Source organism: Dermacentor silvarum, chromosome 3, assembly GCF_013339745.2.
Source record: "Dermacentor silvarum isolate Dsil-2018 chromosome 3, BIME_Dsil_1.4, whole genome shotgun sequence".
In the NCBI taxonomy this organism is placed as follows: domain Eukaryota; kingdom Metazoa; phylum Arthropoda; class Arachnida; order Ixodida; family Ixodidae; genus Dermacentor; species Dermacentor silvarum.
The window spans coordinates 202,218,848-202,235,151 of NC_051156.1; the positions used below are offsets into that span (position 1 = coordinate 202,218,848).

Below are 16,304 nucleotides of genomic sequence, written 5' to 3' on the forward strand. Positions count from 1 at the left end.
AGGCCACGATATCGTATCAATGTATGTCTACTGAATGCGAAATTTTAGCATTAGACATAGCACTCCCAGACTGCTTCCCTTTCGCCCTAGTTAATTAATATTCGGTGCGAAGCACCTTATGCGCTCGTGCTGTCGGCGTCTCCTGTCGTCGTCGTCGTCAAGGTAAGCAAGCGGCTCGTGCTCGCGCTCGGCACGCGCCCGTGCCGAGCGCGAGCACGAGCCGCACTATCGTGTCGACACATCGACAGAGAGAAGTCGTGCAGACTTCTCTTGTGTCGTCCTAATGGGCACGCCCCGTTTACGGAGTTATGAGTCATTGCTTAAGGCAGTATGAGCCCATTAGCAGTGCATCACTGCATGCTTCGCGCCTCCCCAGGTTTCACGTTAGTGGAGCTGCATTTTACCCACCAAAACTCTCAAAGTCTCTTGCTTATCTCTACTGCTTACCGGCTTACGCTTCCGTTCACTTTAAATCCAAGAGCTTCTCGAAGGTTTACGTCACCTAGGGGTCTCACTTGATGAATAACTTCGCATTCCATTAGGATATGCTGAGTGGTCTCTTGATTTTTTCTGCAGCATGCACATGCCTCTTGTCGCAAATATTTGCTCCGGTATGTTTTTGTTCGTAGGCAACCAGCGCGAGCCTCAAATAGCAAGACACGGCCCTTTGTGTTATCGTGCAGATTTCCCCCTCTAGTTTCTTTCTTTCCATCTTGTAAATCTCCACGGTCTTCTTTCCCAGCAGGAGTGCAGGATACCCGATCTCTAGACATCGCATTAGCTTCCTGCAGAAAGGACGTAATACTCGCTCGCGACTTCAAGTCTCATCATGTATCTTGGGGATTTAACACTGATATGGGTTGAAAACGCCTGTGGGAATGGACTCTTGATAATAACCTTTCTTGTGTAAATTCAAAAGTTGCTACGTTTGTTCGCGGCCAGTCTCAATCAGCCCTAGATCTCACTTTTTCCTGCTCGTCTTTAACTATATCCTCGTGGAATACTATAGACTGTGCAGCCAACAGCGACCTCCTTCCTATTATTTTTGAGATTGATTTCACTGTGATTTCCCTCAGAAGAAAACATTACACATTTGTAAATTATGACAAACTTCAAAAGGAGTTGAAGTCTACGATGCTTTTACGTACGAATATACGAGAGGATATTAGGGCTATGAACCTCTGTGCAGTTTTAAAACGTTCCTTAAAGAGTTCAGCTTTTAATTTAAACTCCGACACAGGTGAATCTTTCAGTCCGTGGTGGAATTCAGAATGGACGCGGGCTTACCGAAAACGGAAAGCTGGCTAGAAGAAACTTTTTTGTAATCAATTACCAAAAAATTGGAGTGATTACCAATTCGTTGCTGCATCTTTCAAGCGTACGATAGCTAAAACCAAACATGAGTAGGACATGAATGAATTCACTTATCTCTCTAATTCTGAAAACAAGAAAGCCCTTTTTAGATTTTTACGCACTCGAAAGATGATTCCGGTTCCAGCAAATATTGACTATTTTGTTCTTTCGCCACGCGAATTGTCGGAGTTATTCGAAAATATTGGAAAGGAGCTAAAAGACAGGTTCACTTCAATAATTCCACCGTACAATTGAAATCATTACCGCTAGGTGAATTTAAGGCAGTTACGTTACAAGAATTTGCGGCTGTTGTTCGCTCTCTGCCTTCTTCAGCGCCAGGTCCAGATGGAGTTACCACAACCGTGATAAAAATTCTGTATGAATTGTCCCCGCACGAAATTTTCAATATCGTAAATTATTCTTAAAAAAAAGGCCTGGATACCCTCAGAATGGAAAATTGCTAAGGTAATTCCGATACTTAAAAAACAGGGAGGTGGATATGATTTAGATAATATTAGACCAATTTCTCTCACATCCAATATGGCTAAACTAATAGAAAGAATTTTGAATGGCCGAATGACGACATACATATCTGAAAAGTTAATACTCAGCCCCATTCAAATCGGTTTTATATCAGGGTGCTCGATATGGTGTGCGCACGTAGACTAAAGAGTCGAATACAACTTGCACGATGTAGAAGAGAATATTCAGCAATAGTGACTCTAGATCTAGTTAAAGCTTAAGATTCGGTGGAGCATGGGCTACTGACAAAGCAACTAGATATTTACAGGTTTCCGATATACATTACGGCATGGGTTGCAGAATTTTTAAGGGAAAGAGAATTCTACTGTTTTCAAAGCGGATGTTCAGCGTCTAGGTATAACCAGAAACGCAGAGTACCACAAGCGTTATATAGTGTTATTTCCTGTTTTATTTAATATATTTTTAAGCTCCATTCCTTCGCTCCAGGACATTCATGTAAACGTTTATGCCGATGACATGGCTTTTTTCGCGTCCAATGATGATCTAAATTCACTGTATTAATCGTTACAAAATTAGTTATGTATCCTTGAAACTTGGATTGATGATATACATAAGTCTCTGAACGTCAGTAAAAGTGAACTTTTCTCTCCCTTTACATCTTCCCATTTATATTTCACTGGTGCATCGTGAAGAGTTCATTCCCCAGGTGGATTATATTAAATATCTGGGACTCACGTATGATGGGACACTGAGCTGGAGAAGCCACATTTTAAAGAAGTCGCGTCTAAGGCAACTCGTACCGTGGGATGCTTACGTAACATCAGTAACCGACGATATGGGCTACGAAGGCATACATTAATCATGATATACAAAATGTATGTCCGACCCACCATGTAATTTGGGTGTGTTTTGTTTTCCGGCAGCCCACCTTATAAAATTCAGCCTCTGATAATATTAGAAAGAGAAGTTCTGCGATTGTGCCTTGGACTCCTTAAGTTTCTTGCAAAAAGCATTCTGTATATGGAAGCGCGAATACCATGCTTAAAAAGCAGATTGAGGATTCTTACAGTCCAAATGAATCTAAAAATTTACGAATCTTGTCAAAGAAGATCAACGTATGTTTTCATTAATGAACCAAGATCATTTTTTAATAATCATTGGTCGCGATTACACACTCCTCAGATTGTATTCGTACAGGCACAGCTAACACCATTGAATGTGCAAATTCAACGCATTCACCCAAGTCAATTCAAGATAAGCCTCCACATATAATTTCACGATATTTTCCCCTCAAATTCTAAGCTAATGCCATACCGATATTTAAATGACCAATCACAAGATTACGTTTCTCACCTGGAAACAGACAATATAATAGCCACTGATGCTTCACTGTCCGAAGAGAAGGCTGGCATAGTCATTTTCTCTACTTCTCTTAATTGGTCCTTTTCTATTCGCCTTCCAGATTACACGCCTGTTTTTATAGCAGAATTATTGGCCATTGTTCTAGCGCTACCTAAACTTCCTGCAAATCAATCGACAGCTATCGTAGGTGCAGATTCTCTATCGGTATGTGTGTCGCTTTCCACGGCAACGAATTCAGCTCTCCTTAGTTTGTTCCGAAATTTTGTCCCTAAAGGTTTACAAAAAGTTAACTTAAGCTGTGGGTTCCTGGCCACTGCGGTTGATAACTAAACGAAATGGCAGATATATCAGCCAGAACCCCTCTAAGTGGACCCTTGATCCCTGTTTTACCGGAACAGCATTCGGCTGTCAAGTAGTATTGCTGTTTTTTTTAACATTATAAAAGGTCCCCCTACAGTGTTTACACCATGGGACCTTTTTCTGTACTAAATATCTATACTTTTGTATCTGCACTAAGTATTCAATAAACTTCAAACTTCAAACAGCCTACATCAGTGCATCGAGATTGTAGGAGGGACGTGACGGCGGCTGTACGAGCCGTGCCGTCGTCCCTGGTCAGAAGGGCGAAGGCGGCGAGCCGAGCGACGGGGCTGCGACGACCAGCGTGGCTGGCTTTTGGAACGACACTGCGCGTGCCGAGCTTGCGCTTCGAGCACGCGCTGCGCTTCTTTTATTTTCTCCTTCGACAGCCGGCGCCAAGGCACCAGCTGAGAGCGCCGAACGAAGCGCCCCGCGCTGCGGCGTCGGTGGGCGCTACAAGATAAAGAAAATCTTGTTTGCAAAATGATTTAAGCCACTTACCACTGAAACCATCTCCAGACTTTCAGCATCTCGGTTTTTCCTGGAATAAACAGTGGTGTCCTTCTCGGCAGTTTGAAGTTACATACACCAGATTACGCTGCCGCATTCCGTAATTGAATTTTTATTTACATAGAGCTGGTCTGACGATGTCCCCTCTATGCCACAACTGTAAAGAAGTTGAATCAATAGAACACTACTTTTTATCATGCATACGATATTCATACCAGAGAAAATAATTACTCGAAGCTCCACTCTACAAAATTGGTTTAGGATTAAGTATACCAGTATTGTTATCATTTGAGTCCTCGACACTAGGCTACAGTCACAGAGACGTGTGTCGCGCAGTATTTCATTATCTAACTGAAACAAAACGATTACCCTGCTAATTATTATATCTGTATTCTACACATCAGATCTGCATTCATTTCACCTAAATTGGTTTCTCCAATTTCTTTACTAATATTAACTCTCCCTGGTTGTAACCGCTTTTAACATTCACCTTTCAGTTAGTCTGACTGCTCACTCACTTGGTAATCTAGTTATTGCAACATCTGCCTTTGTTTTGTTTTTGCCTTTTACTTCGCGTTTCTCGTTTTCCAATACGAATCTTCTTTGGCATACCCACTGCCACCCGATTCTTGGCCTATCCCCCTTAGTGGGTACGAGCCATGACAGAGGTTCATCATCATCATCATCATCATCATCATCATCATCATCATCATCATCATCATCATCACTGGGGATCTGCTGTCCTCAGTGCGTGCTGTGTTTCCTCAAACCTTGCGGGTTCCTCCGCGCCCGTTCAGGCGAGATGCTCGTTCGGATGATTGCCGGTGCTGGACTTCTCGGCGGCGGCGTTGCGGCGTTTGTGTTTTGCAGCGAGGAGCCGAAAGAGAGCAAGTCGTACACAACGTGGACCACCGACTTGCAGCGTTCCACACACTGGGACAGCAACTGGGACAGGTGAGAGCTGCTCGGTTTCCGTCGGCAAGCCGGCTTTGCCAATGTGTACCCGTAGCGGCGGCCCAGTGGCCTTTCTGCTGCTGGGAACGAGGTCGCCGGCCTCGATTCTCAGTCGAGGCGACTGTACTCGGAGAGCGTGGAATGCGGAAGCGTTCACGCTCATGCACTCTCGAGCCAGCTTTCATGGCTGTTTGTTGTGATTCATTTCCCTGTATTGTCGTGAGATTAAATAAACTTCAAACTTCAAATTTAGGTGCACGTTTAGGTGCTGCTGATGCTCAAGTGAGAATATTGAAAATCTCGAATACGAAGGAAATTAGTGCGCATATTGTGTTGCGACAAGCGTTTGCGCATTTTATACTGTAGAAAAAAAGTTCTTTTTTTGAATATATTGTAGGTACTGTATAAGTATTAACATGTCTTATGGTATTTCGGTGCAGATTGTATGGGTGTTATGCTCAACAATGTGTGACTTAAATTCATTCTCAAGGGAAAAGAGCCTCTGTCAAGCTTTAGAGCCTTTACCTCTTGTTATGCGGGCTTAGACTACATCTTATCTTGATGAAAAGTAATCGATCAATCAATGTCGCTTTAATGCCAACGTTTCGTCACGTGGACTTGCTTTCATCAGAGCAGCAACTGTCAGAGATGCAGCGTCAGGGCAGTAACTGCTTTAGAAGTTGCTGCCTTGAGTTGCTGCCCTGACAAAGACAAGTCCATTTGTGGAAACGTTGGCTTAAAGCGACATTCCTTGTTCAAATTTTCATCGTTTCAAGTTTCCATCTTCCTTTGGACGTCTTATTTTATACTAAAGTCCACAGCATGCTCTGGCTTCGGCGGCCCCAAGCCACGGACCGCACTGACCCTGCGTTGCCGGCTTTATTAACGAGACAGCGTTAAGGACCCCGTGTCGAAGAAAACCCGGCGTCGGTGGCGACGTCGGCGTTGAACATCGGCGTCTGGCGGAAATAATCATGCCCAACCACATCATCCCTAACCACCCCGACCACACAGGCCGTCCGCGTGACGCAAGGCGTTGGCGAACAAAAATCGAATTTCTCGAAGTAAAATTCCCCAGAAAAACCGTAAAGTACGACTTAACCACAACCTACGGACGGGATAGCGTCGGATTGTAATTTAAATATACGAGAAAAGAGCCTGATAAGCAGCCAGTAATCTTTGAATGCTATCGCGTTCCACTCTTAAAGGCGAAGCTTAAGCGTCCTCCAATTCTGCTGTTGTTTCTCTGTACCTGTGCAAAACCGAACCTTTCTAAATTTTGATCGGGCCCCATGTTGCAGAAAACACGGAGTCGGCGTCGGCGTCAACGGCGTCCAATAACGCTATCGCGTTCCACTCTTAAAGGACAATGCTTAAGCGTACTCCAAGTTCATATATCCTTACTTGCCTATCTAAAACCTCTGTTTTCAGGTTTCTTTTCGCATGCTAAATGATAATTAGTAAGATGCTTTAGTAAGCTTCACCTCAATAACTATTTCTAATGTGGTGAAGGTTACTAAAGCACATTCACTAGTATGTAATGCATATGTGATTCTAGACGCCATAGATATGTGCCATAACCTCGTCAAGCTGCAAACAACATATCTTATCTTTTGTCCCAGCATTCGTCTGGTAAATGAATGAATGGCTAATAGTGATTGGTTCATTGAATGATTGACTGAGATTGCAGTATTATTTTCTTTTGTCCATCCCTGCAGGCGGGACCCTCATTTCTGCGCGAGGCCACCAGAGGACTCCTCACCGGCAGAACAGATTCGTTACGACGATGAAGTGATGAAGGCCAAACCGAAGCGAGATCGCTATCTCTACCTGATTCGCCACGGTCAATTCAATGTGAAGGGCACTACGGACCAGGAGCGCGCGCTTACAGATCTTGGTGAGCTTAAGTTCTGCGTGACTCGCGACGTCCGTGACTCCATTTGCAGTCCCCGAAACTTTTCAATTAGTTATTAACCTTCTAAGGTCCATCTTATCGCTTTAGCTACGCCTAGTTTCATTCCAGGGCACGGGGAACTTAACCCATAACCTATAGTAGCGTTTTTGATACGCTGTAGCGAGTTTTCAGATGTCAATAGTTCAGCCAAGCCACTAAACATATAATTAATATACTAATTTTGTTTCGACTGAAATAAGATTTCACTGGTCTTTTGTAGAAATGTACTCTCCAATGGCGAAAAATGAAGGTGAGGAAGTTGCTCTAATTTTCCGTGATGTCGAGCTGTTTGGACATTACAGGAATAAACCTAAATTATGTCTGCGCAAATTCGCCAGGTGAAGGAAGTGTTCATGAAAGAGAACTACTGCAATCCACACGTAGAAAACGAAACCTGTACAGGGTTTCTAGATGGAGCCCTTTGGTTACCACTTTTGCATCGCCCTCATTAGTTTGCGTGTAAAGCACGCCGAAAGGTGTTTAGTGCGTTAATTCTTTTTCGGTCTCCTGGGGTGTCTAGCTTGGGGAGTAAAATTTTCGTTGCTTTTCGTCTTGTCAGCGGTAAGGTAGTCAGACCCACGGTGTATAACTTGTTGCACGAAATCGATAAAAACAATCATTAGCTAAATTTTAGAGCGCAGCTGTTAGGCGCCCGTGCCTGCGTTGAGCGTCGGCGTAACCGAGCAAACGAGCGCAGTGAAGAATGAAAGAGCGAACGGAGAAAGAGGGTGCAGCGGAACCATGAGGCTGAAATCGGAGGAGGAGGGTATGGCGAAAGCGTGAGACGAAAAGCGTAGTACCGCCTCTGCCGCGAAGACCGCTACGAGGTGGCGCCTGTGTAGCGCGTCGTCGGCTATCCACCGATGACATGCGGCGAGTGCGTACAACGTTACCATATGTGGAAACAAAGCGCTGCATGAGCGGAGGTCTTTCTGCGGCGACTCCTGCGAATCGCACCCACGCGTAACCCACGCGCTGGCTCTCGCGATCTCCCGATTAGGGAGGCAGTCACGCCACTCCGTTTGCAACGTTCCGCACGAGACAGATTGTCCGCTCTAGCCAGTAAATTTCGCATTAGGGAGTATCATAATCGCCGGCGAAGCTTTTTTTATCTGTTTTGTTTACCGGTTTTCCTTGCTAATTAAAAGAAATTAAGCACGTTTTCTTTCCGATTTTCAAGATAGTGAGGACAAAATGTTTAGGCCCTAGTATTTTGAATAGCGATAGACATTTCAGGTGACACTCATCGACGCATGCCTGGTTGGGTGTGTCGCTAAAAATGCCGGAGAGGTGAAAGAACTATTGTTTCGCAGTTGGATTCGAACTCACGACCTTTCGTTTACGAGCCAAGTGCTAAAACCATCCGTTAAAGTGGTGAAAACGTCAAGGACTACGACCTGGCGTTGCGAGCGTTGGAACGGTATACTCGTAACTCGACTGCGAAAAGGTTATTAGATCAGACCTGCCGTTTTGCACATGCTTAGCCGAGCTAGGAAAGTGAGGCGTTTCGAGCAGTAGAACGCTGAGCGGAAAAATTAAAAGCATTTAATTTTGCAGTCAAATTTCTGTTGCGATGAGTAATAAGTAGAAGGAGAAGAGGAAATGTCATTGAATGACTACTCTTTTCACATTGTAATATTGACCCGCGTACATTGTTTATCCTCTTTCCAGTGATCGAATCAAACTTACTAACAACTGTTAAAGTTATCACTCGCCGCTAGACACGCCTGCATGCTTCGAAACTTTCTCGAATGTTGTCACCGAACCTTGTGTAATTATATTGCATACGCGAAGCGAATAGTGGTATACATTCTAAAACGTGTGCGAGCACCAGGCGAATGCGCTGGTATGTACGATGTGTCATGTATAAGATGCCGACGCGTCTGGCCCGTGTCAATCAAGATTTTCGACGGTCGCCGCTGTGTTCGCCACTATCGTTTTGCGCTGACTGTTACTCGCTGTGCCGGGCGCAAGTTCGCCCAATAGAGAGTGGGTTTTGCGACTCGCCGTTGTACCACTGTCGTTCTTCGCCGTCATTACAACGAGACGATACGATGTCACCACATTGGAAATGGCATAGGCGTGTTGCGATGTTCCCGCCTCCGTCGGCTATCGTCATTACATCTCGTTCGCTCTCAGAAGCGAAGAGCCTCGCAATTTTTTTTTCAAGCGAATAGAGTCCTTTGTCTCTTTCGCCTGTTTTCGTGGAGGACGGTGGCGGTCGGAAATACAAAGGCGCCGGTGCAAATGGCGCGTGCTTCCGCGCAATCCAGTTGTTGCGCGCATTCGTCGACAACGCTAACAATTAGAGCTCTTCGAGACGCACGTGCTATCGCGCGATGCACTTTGGGGCATCCGAAAGTTTATATATACATGCTGTGGTAGACAGTTCGGGAAGGACAGCCCTCCTTATCTTCCGCCAAGTTTTCCTCTTACAAGAGAATGTCAGTTGCCTTCCAAGCCACTTAAACAGCACAACAGCAGAAAGAAAGTACACTCAGATCTGCTTTATGGCGTCATGCTACTAAGGCCGACTGCCATACAATCTATAATGGGAATGCTACGGACTAAGCCGCGGGGATTTTGACGTCGCCGCTTCGGTCACGCCGGGCTTGACAATGGAAATTTTGGCCCCAGCAGCATGAAGTCATACAGCAGCGTGTACAGGCCTTGTGATATCTAGGTAATGCCGCGCCTTCCACGTCCTCGCTCGCAGCGCTGGAGACAACACACATAAAACGAATCGGCTTATGTGTTTATAGCCACCTGTATTATACCAGCTAGAGATGTGCCGGTTAACGGCTTCGTTCTTTACTGAATTGGACATTGAAACGACAAGCGCTGCCTTAATATCCTCGCTCCAACGAATGTGTGTCTTCAAGCGTCTTATGTATTTAATGATACGAATAGCTTTCTAGAAGACGTCGACTATTCGCTTATATTGACAGTCATCCTCGATTGGGTCTGCACATTCTTTTATATTCTGCCGGATCAAGTTCTTAATTTCCTCGTTTCTTTTGGTAGTCTAGCAATAACCAGCATTCAACACGACACAGTTCTGCATATTCTCATAGTCCGGACGGGAAAAACACTTGTGCTCCTTGCGGCTTCATTTATTTTGACGAGGGCTGTATAATTTCTTCGCGAACGCTTATGGCCTTCTCTGCTTCCCGTCTTTGTAGGCCGCAAGCAAGCGGATCTGACGGGTCAGCGGTTAAAGCAGACGGGCATCCCTTTCACGAGGATGGTCCACTCGACGATGACGCGGGCCATCGAGACGGCCGAGATCATCCACAAGCACTTGGAGCCGCTTGCGATGGAGTCGTGCGAGCTCATCATCGAGGGGGCGCCCGTACCACCAGAGCCACCTTTTAGGTCCACAACGTGGAATCCGAAGGCCAAAAATGTAACCCTCTTGTGATAGTTTTAGGTTTTCCGTGAAACGTTTTGCAGTATGCGGAACGGCGGAACATCTCAGACATGGACGGCAGAAGCAGTGCTGATAGCGACACCTCGTGGCAGTTCGTTCGACCACGAAGAGTCATAAATGGCCTCCGAGATTGCGCACGCTGGCAGGTCTTGCTCTTGCAGTCCTATTAGTATGGAGAGAGCGTAAATTCAGGGATGGGCATGGTCGGCTCCTTTTCCGCACCGCGGTACTCGCAGCCCAGGGCTTTTCATGCGGTATCCTGTTGTTGCGACTTGGATGAAGCGAGGAAAAAAAAATTACACCATCTTCCCGAGGGGAACCATGGGCTGATGCGGAGCATCGCGGTCGTTATAACGGCGTTAATTACGTTGTTATTACGGTGTTTTAAAGTTGCTAACTTGGTGTTATTACGTTTTTATTACGTGTTAACTTGCGTTGGTCACCATCACATCGCGTGAACGCCGTTATAACGACCGCGATGCTCCGCATCAGCCCATGCTGCTTCACGTTGCCGAAGCTCAGGATCCGCTGCTCGACGTTCACGAACCAACGCGGCTTCACGTTCTCGAAGGTCGGGTTCCGCCTCTCGCTTCGTACGTTTACGTTGAACTTCATGGTCCCGAACCTCAGGTTCTGCTGCTCGACGTTCACGAACCAACGCGGCTTCCCGTTCTCGAAGGTCGGGTTCCGCCGCTCGTTTCGTACGTTTACGTTGAACTTCACGATCCCGAACCTCAGGTTCTGCTACTCGACGTTCACGAACCAACGCGGCTCCCCGTTCTCGAAGCTCAGGATCCGCTGCTCGACGTTGACATTTCTATGCGGCTTCGCGTTCTCGAAGTGTGGAATCCGCTGCTCGACGCTGACGTTTCGAAGCGGCTTCGCGTTGGCGAACTGAATCTGGATCCGCTGTGCGTCGCCGACGTTTACGTTCTGCGTCACGAGCTCTTCTCTGCGCAGCCTTGTCTTCAGAGGTGCTCGCGGTTCTGTTAATGAACTGGCTGCTGCTGTTTGAAGATGTGCCAGACAGTTCGTTGACAGATTCGTTGGCGTCCATTCAGCGCATCGTACGGCGCAGCGTGACTAAACCGAAGCAGCAACTGAGGCAGCGGCGCATGCACCGGGTTTATATAAGCAGCTGGCGCGGAGAGGAGGAGGAGGAGAGAGAGAGAGGCGCGCATGCACGCGCTATCGCACAGGTGGCGGATGAAGACACAGTGAGAGAAGCGTGTTATCGAACTGATGGCGTGGAGAGGGGGAGATGAGGAGAGAGGCGTTATCGCACAGCTGGCGTGGAGAGAATGAGGAGAGGTGCGGACGGACGCCGACGCCAACGACGCCGCGGGACAGGCCGCCGCTGTAAGATGCTCCGCATCTAAAAAAAAAAAAAAAACTCACCGATGATTACGATACTCCCTAATGCGAAATTTGAGCGCGGCTCTATACGTGTTTTCATTTCGCGATATATTGGCTGGCGTGGACAATCTGTCTCGTGTGGCACGTTCTAAACGGAGCAAAGTGTGGCGCGACTTCCTCTGCCTCGCTAATCGGGGGATCGCGAGAGGCAGCGCGTGGATGACGCGCGGGCGCGATTCACAGCAGCCGCCGCAGACAGACCTCCGCTCATGCAGCACTTTGTTTCCATATATGGTATCGGTGGACACGCTCGCCGCATGCCTTATCGATGGCGTCATCGGTGAACAGACGACGCGCGCTACTCTGGCGTCATCTCGTAGCGATCGTCGCCGCAGAGCACGTCTTGCGCGGCACCATTCTTTTCTTCTCACGCTTTTGCCATGCCCTCTTCCGCCGCTTTCTTCGCTATCGCCGACTTCCATTCCCCGCTGCGCTCAACGCAGGAACGGGCGTGTAAGAGCTGCGCTCTAAAAATGATTTTGCGCTGCTATATGATTCTTTACTGATTTGCAAGTGACGGCTGAATGTGTATGTGGGGCCAAGTACGTGCTGACGCCTATTTATTGTCAAATGCATTAATTTTTTTCCACACACGTACTCCCGTTACATTCACGTTGGTATGTAAAAGAGTAATATCTCTGCAAACGTTCGACCTGTGCCGGAAACGCACTGTAATTCGTAATTTGTAGGGTATATGTATGCTTATCATTTTGTGAGCTGGTTTCAAAGCTCTGAACGAGTCGAGTCACCTGCTGGTGCCGGTACTTGCTTTCATCTGTCGTGATCTTGCTTTCATCAGTCTCCGTGATAGGGCGTGAAGCAAGACATAGCATGATCTGCCCACAGACGCAACTTGGAGGCTATGCGTCACAATCCTTTTTTATTTTTTTGTGCCGTGCATGGAATGGAATGCAAAAACTTTATTGAGGTCCTTCGGAACATGCACTAGCACATAGCGGGCCGCTCCCACGTCGGGACAGAAAGGAAATAATAAAACCGTAGGTTTATGATTCTGCTGTTGCCAAAGCCTTCACGGCAGTAGCTCAATAGCATATTGACTAAAGTACATTATCGCAATATTGGTTTGTAAGATTTTGATGAAATCAATTTTAGGAGATAGCGCTGAGCCCAGCCCTGCTGCTCACGTCCACGTGCCCAGTGTTCTGGTACTTCGTAAACGGCAGTACGTCTGCGAACAAGCGGAAATTTTTGTTTGGTTGATTGATCGATTCAGCGATCGCCTGATGTGTTTAGCCATACAGCTTCTTCGAGTTTACCTAAACGGAATAAGGACGCGGAGGTGCTGTTGTATGCACTGCAGGTATCCCGAAGGGATTAGCATCTATCCGTTTGATTAGTATCTATACCGGGGTACTATTCTGGACATTTTCAAATTCCGCCATGTTGTCGAATTTGCTAAAGGCGGGATTTCGAGCCAATCAGAGATGCCCACAGAAGCCTCTGATTGGCTCAAAATTCCACCATTAGTAAATTGTAGAGGAATTCGGCAACGTCCGGAGGAGTATACCCCAGAAGCACAGTCCCGGAGAGCCATGTACACCTTGTCTCGCGACTGGGTTTCTGTCTATCACCGTGTTTACCACCGTGTTCCGTATACCGGTTCCGTCCACCACGGTTTCTGTACCAGAGTAGCGCGTAAATTTGCATTTCTGCTATGAAGTGTTATATAAGAGAGAGAGAGAGAGAGAGAGAGAGAGGTTTATTTGAGGAAAGGCAAAGAGGTCGGCCTGAGTGTTAGTTTGCTCTGGCCTGCTACTCTACACTGGGGTAAGGGGGGGGGGGGGGGGAGAGAGAAAAAAAGAGCGATTAATGATGATGATCAGATAAAGATGTGCGTATATACATGCCCATCACGTTCGGGTCATTCTAGAGTCGTGCGTCGACTCCAGTGGCTTGAAGGACGGCTATAGTCGCTCCGATGACGACAGCTGTGCTGTTGGCGTCAGGCCAAGGACCTAATACAATCTCGTCAGATATTGGTCTTTTAGTAACTCGTTTAATAGTAGAAATAAAGCTCTGTCTTATTTGAAAAGAAACATTACCACTCGGGATTAGGTGCGCAGTTAAATACAATGTAAATAAATTATTCGCTTTTATGCTGAACAGTGCGTGATCTCGTTTTCGGCACGCAATGTTGCATGCCAAAAAGGCGTTACCACCGAGTACATCGTAGCAAACGACTTGTAACTAAATGACATCATTTGCAGCTCAACTTCTTTGGATAACTTAGATGAGAACATTGGTTTGATGGTACAGCAGTGGTAATTATAAATCTATTCTAGCAATGCGGCGAAATTATGCAATTTGCATTTATTTATTGATTTGTATGCATTTAAATAGAGACGGTAATGCATATATGTTTATGGGTTATTCGATGTCCTACTTTATTTTGCGAATAGCCTTCGCAGTCTAGGCCTGAAAGGGGCGTCTGTCTTCGTTTTCAGTTTTTTGTAGAGGGCGCCCGCATCGAAGCTGGCTTCCGCAAGTACTTCCACCGGGCGCTTCCCACTCAGCAGGAGGACTCGCACGAGATCATCGTCTGCCACACGAACGTGATCCGGTACTGGGTGTGCAGGTACATACATACATAGACGAACATCGCGTGGCTGCAGATGGCTATTTGGGTGCCCGATTTCGGAGTGCCATGGAATCTTGAGACATATGTAATGTATCCGCGCTGCTGAAAGACAGGCGGATGCATGCAGGAAGCAACAGGAAACGCGGACGCATGCAAGAAGAAACAGGACAACACGAATCGGCAGCAGTTCTAGGATTTCTAATGTACTTTCAACAGCATTCGCAAAGTGGATCGAATGACGCTGGCTAGCGTGATGTGGCTCACTGCCACCTAATTGGGCTCTGCCCTCAAGGACATGGCTGACGATCCGATAGCGGCTCGGATCGTTGAAGCTCAGTTGTTCAGTCATGTCACGCTGCATGGTCTCCAGACGGACCGAATCAGCAGTGAGGCCGGTTGTGTGAATCAAACCTTGCGGACGCTTTTCGTCGTCACTGATGGCGCAATCAATGTTGCGGCCTCGCACAAGTTGGCGTCAATTATCTACTAAGCCTGGTGGCCACATTACACCAGTGACTTATTGTTACGCCCACATGTGGCTTCGAATCGCGACTGAGATTTTCTTCTTCCATAATTGCTTCTTATTTAGTTTGCAGAAATGATTGAAGCCAATTTCCCAGAGGGCGCACAAGTGGTCTCAGGCATAGAGTTCCCTACGAAAATTACCAGAGGGAACTCCGGCGCACGTGTCTATGTAAACTGCTAGCATGACGGTTGAGCCATCATGGAAATGACAATTAGTACACAGATTTGGCTTAAATTTGTCCTTCTGGCTTAAAATGGCTTTTTGAAAGTAATCTTTAGTAGGAAGCTCTATCGTTTCGGGCGTCTTTTGTGCGTTTGTGCAGGGCTCTGCAACTTCCACCCGAAGCCTGGTTGCGCTTGTCCCTCCCCCACTGCAGCACATCGGTCGTGAAAATCACGCCGTTAGGAGATGTCTCCCTGCAGGCACTCGGGTGTGTCGGACACATGCCCATGGAGATGATAACAAAGTGACACTTCCGGAGCTCCCAAGAATTACAATAAAAGTATATTCCTTGTGCCATGTGCTGAGTGGTGATCGTAGTACGCTGGGGCTTCTCCTGTTACTGTGCTTCAAATTACAAGCACATAGCCGAGGTCTTGGGGCCGTATTCTGAAACGTTCGCCTAGGCGAAATTTCTTTTTTCGCTTTCAGACGTGCGCCGATTGGCTGTTTTAGCAAAATTGGATGAGCTGAATGGGTTGTTGAGCCCGACGTCATTCAATTTGCTCAACCAGCCAATCAGCGCGCATGCTGATTTCGCCTAGGCGAAATTTCGCCTAGGCGAACGTTTCAGAATACGGCCCTTGTTTGACGGACGTAGCGCGCACGAAGTCGGTCACTCGAGAAGCACACACTGTTAGGGCGTGTCAAATTGTCGAACGTTGAATGGCGATATGAAGACTGAAGGCAGCGGTAGCTGCTTGTAAGCACATGTGTGAGCCAGAGTGGTGACTGATAAGCCCGACTCGAGAACGCGAGCAACGCCAGTAGGGTGTGCTTTATTGCAGTGTTAAGTCGCTGAACTGAGTCACTGTGATATTGCCACTTATGCATCCTGCTCAATGATCATAAAAATGGAGCGTTTCATTAGAGTTAGACGAATATCGGCTTTTTCGAAGACGAATCCAACGCGAACAGTAAGTATGGAATAGTCGAACGGAGACGCTTATCTTTACAGCAGGAATATTCATTTCAATATTAGGTACCATGCCTGTACTGATTAGTACAAAAAAAAAAAAAAAAACACCGCATATCCACGGGGTGAATGATGATGAGTGGGCGAAGCTCCGGAGGGAATCATCGGTTAACCGTGAATCTTCCGTGTAATTCGCCCAGTCTTGCCTAAATCGAACGCACT

General features: G+C 46.7%; 1 protein-coding gene across 1 annotated transcript; it reads left to right on the plus strand.

Annotated features, from left to right (window-relative positions):
- The first annotated feature begins 4,870 nt into the window (after positions 1-4,870).
- LOC119445156 (serine/threonine-protein phosphatase Pgam5, mitochondrial) lies at positions 4,871-15,430 on the plus strand. Its single transcript, XM_037709479.2, has 5 exons — positions 4,871-5,022; positions 6,741-6,919; positions 10,159-10,382; positions 14,288-14,418; positions 15,270-15,430. The coding sequence occupies exons 1-5, from the start codon at positions 4,871-4,873 to the stop codon at positions 15,415-15,417; spliced, it is 834 nt and encodes a 277-aa protein (XP_037565407.1). The 3' UTR covers positions 15,418-15,430.
- Positions 15,431-16,304: the final 874 nt, after the last annotated feature.

Coding starts and splice junctions, on each gene's coding strand:
- LOC119445156 (XM_037709479.2), top strand. CDS start 4,871: ATGCTCGTTCGGATGATTGCCGGTGCTGGACTTCTCGGCGGCGGCGTT. Junction 5,023..6,740: donor TGGGACAGCAACTGGGACAG/GTGAGAGCTGCT, acceptor CCATCCCTGCAG/GCGGGACCCTCATTTCTGCG. Junction 14,419..15,269: donor ATCCGGTACTGGGTGTGCAG/GTACATACATAC, acceptor GCGTTTGTGCAG/GGCTCTGCAACTTCCACCCG.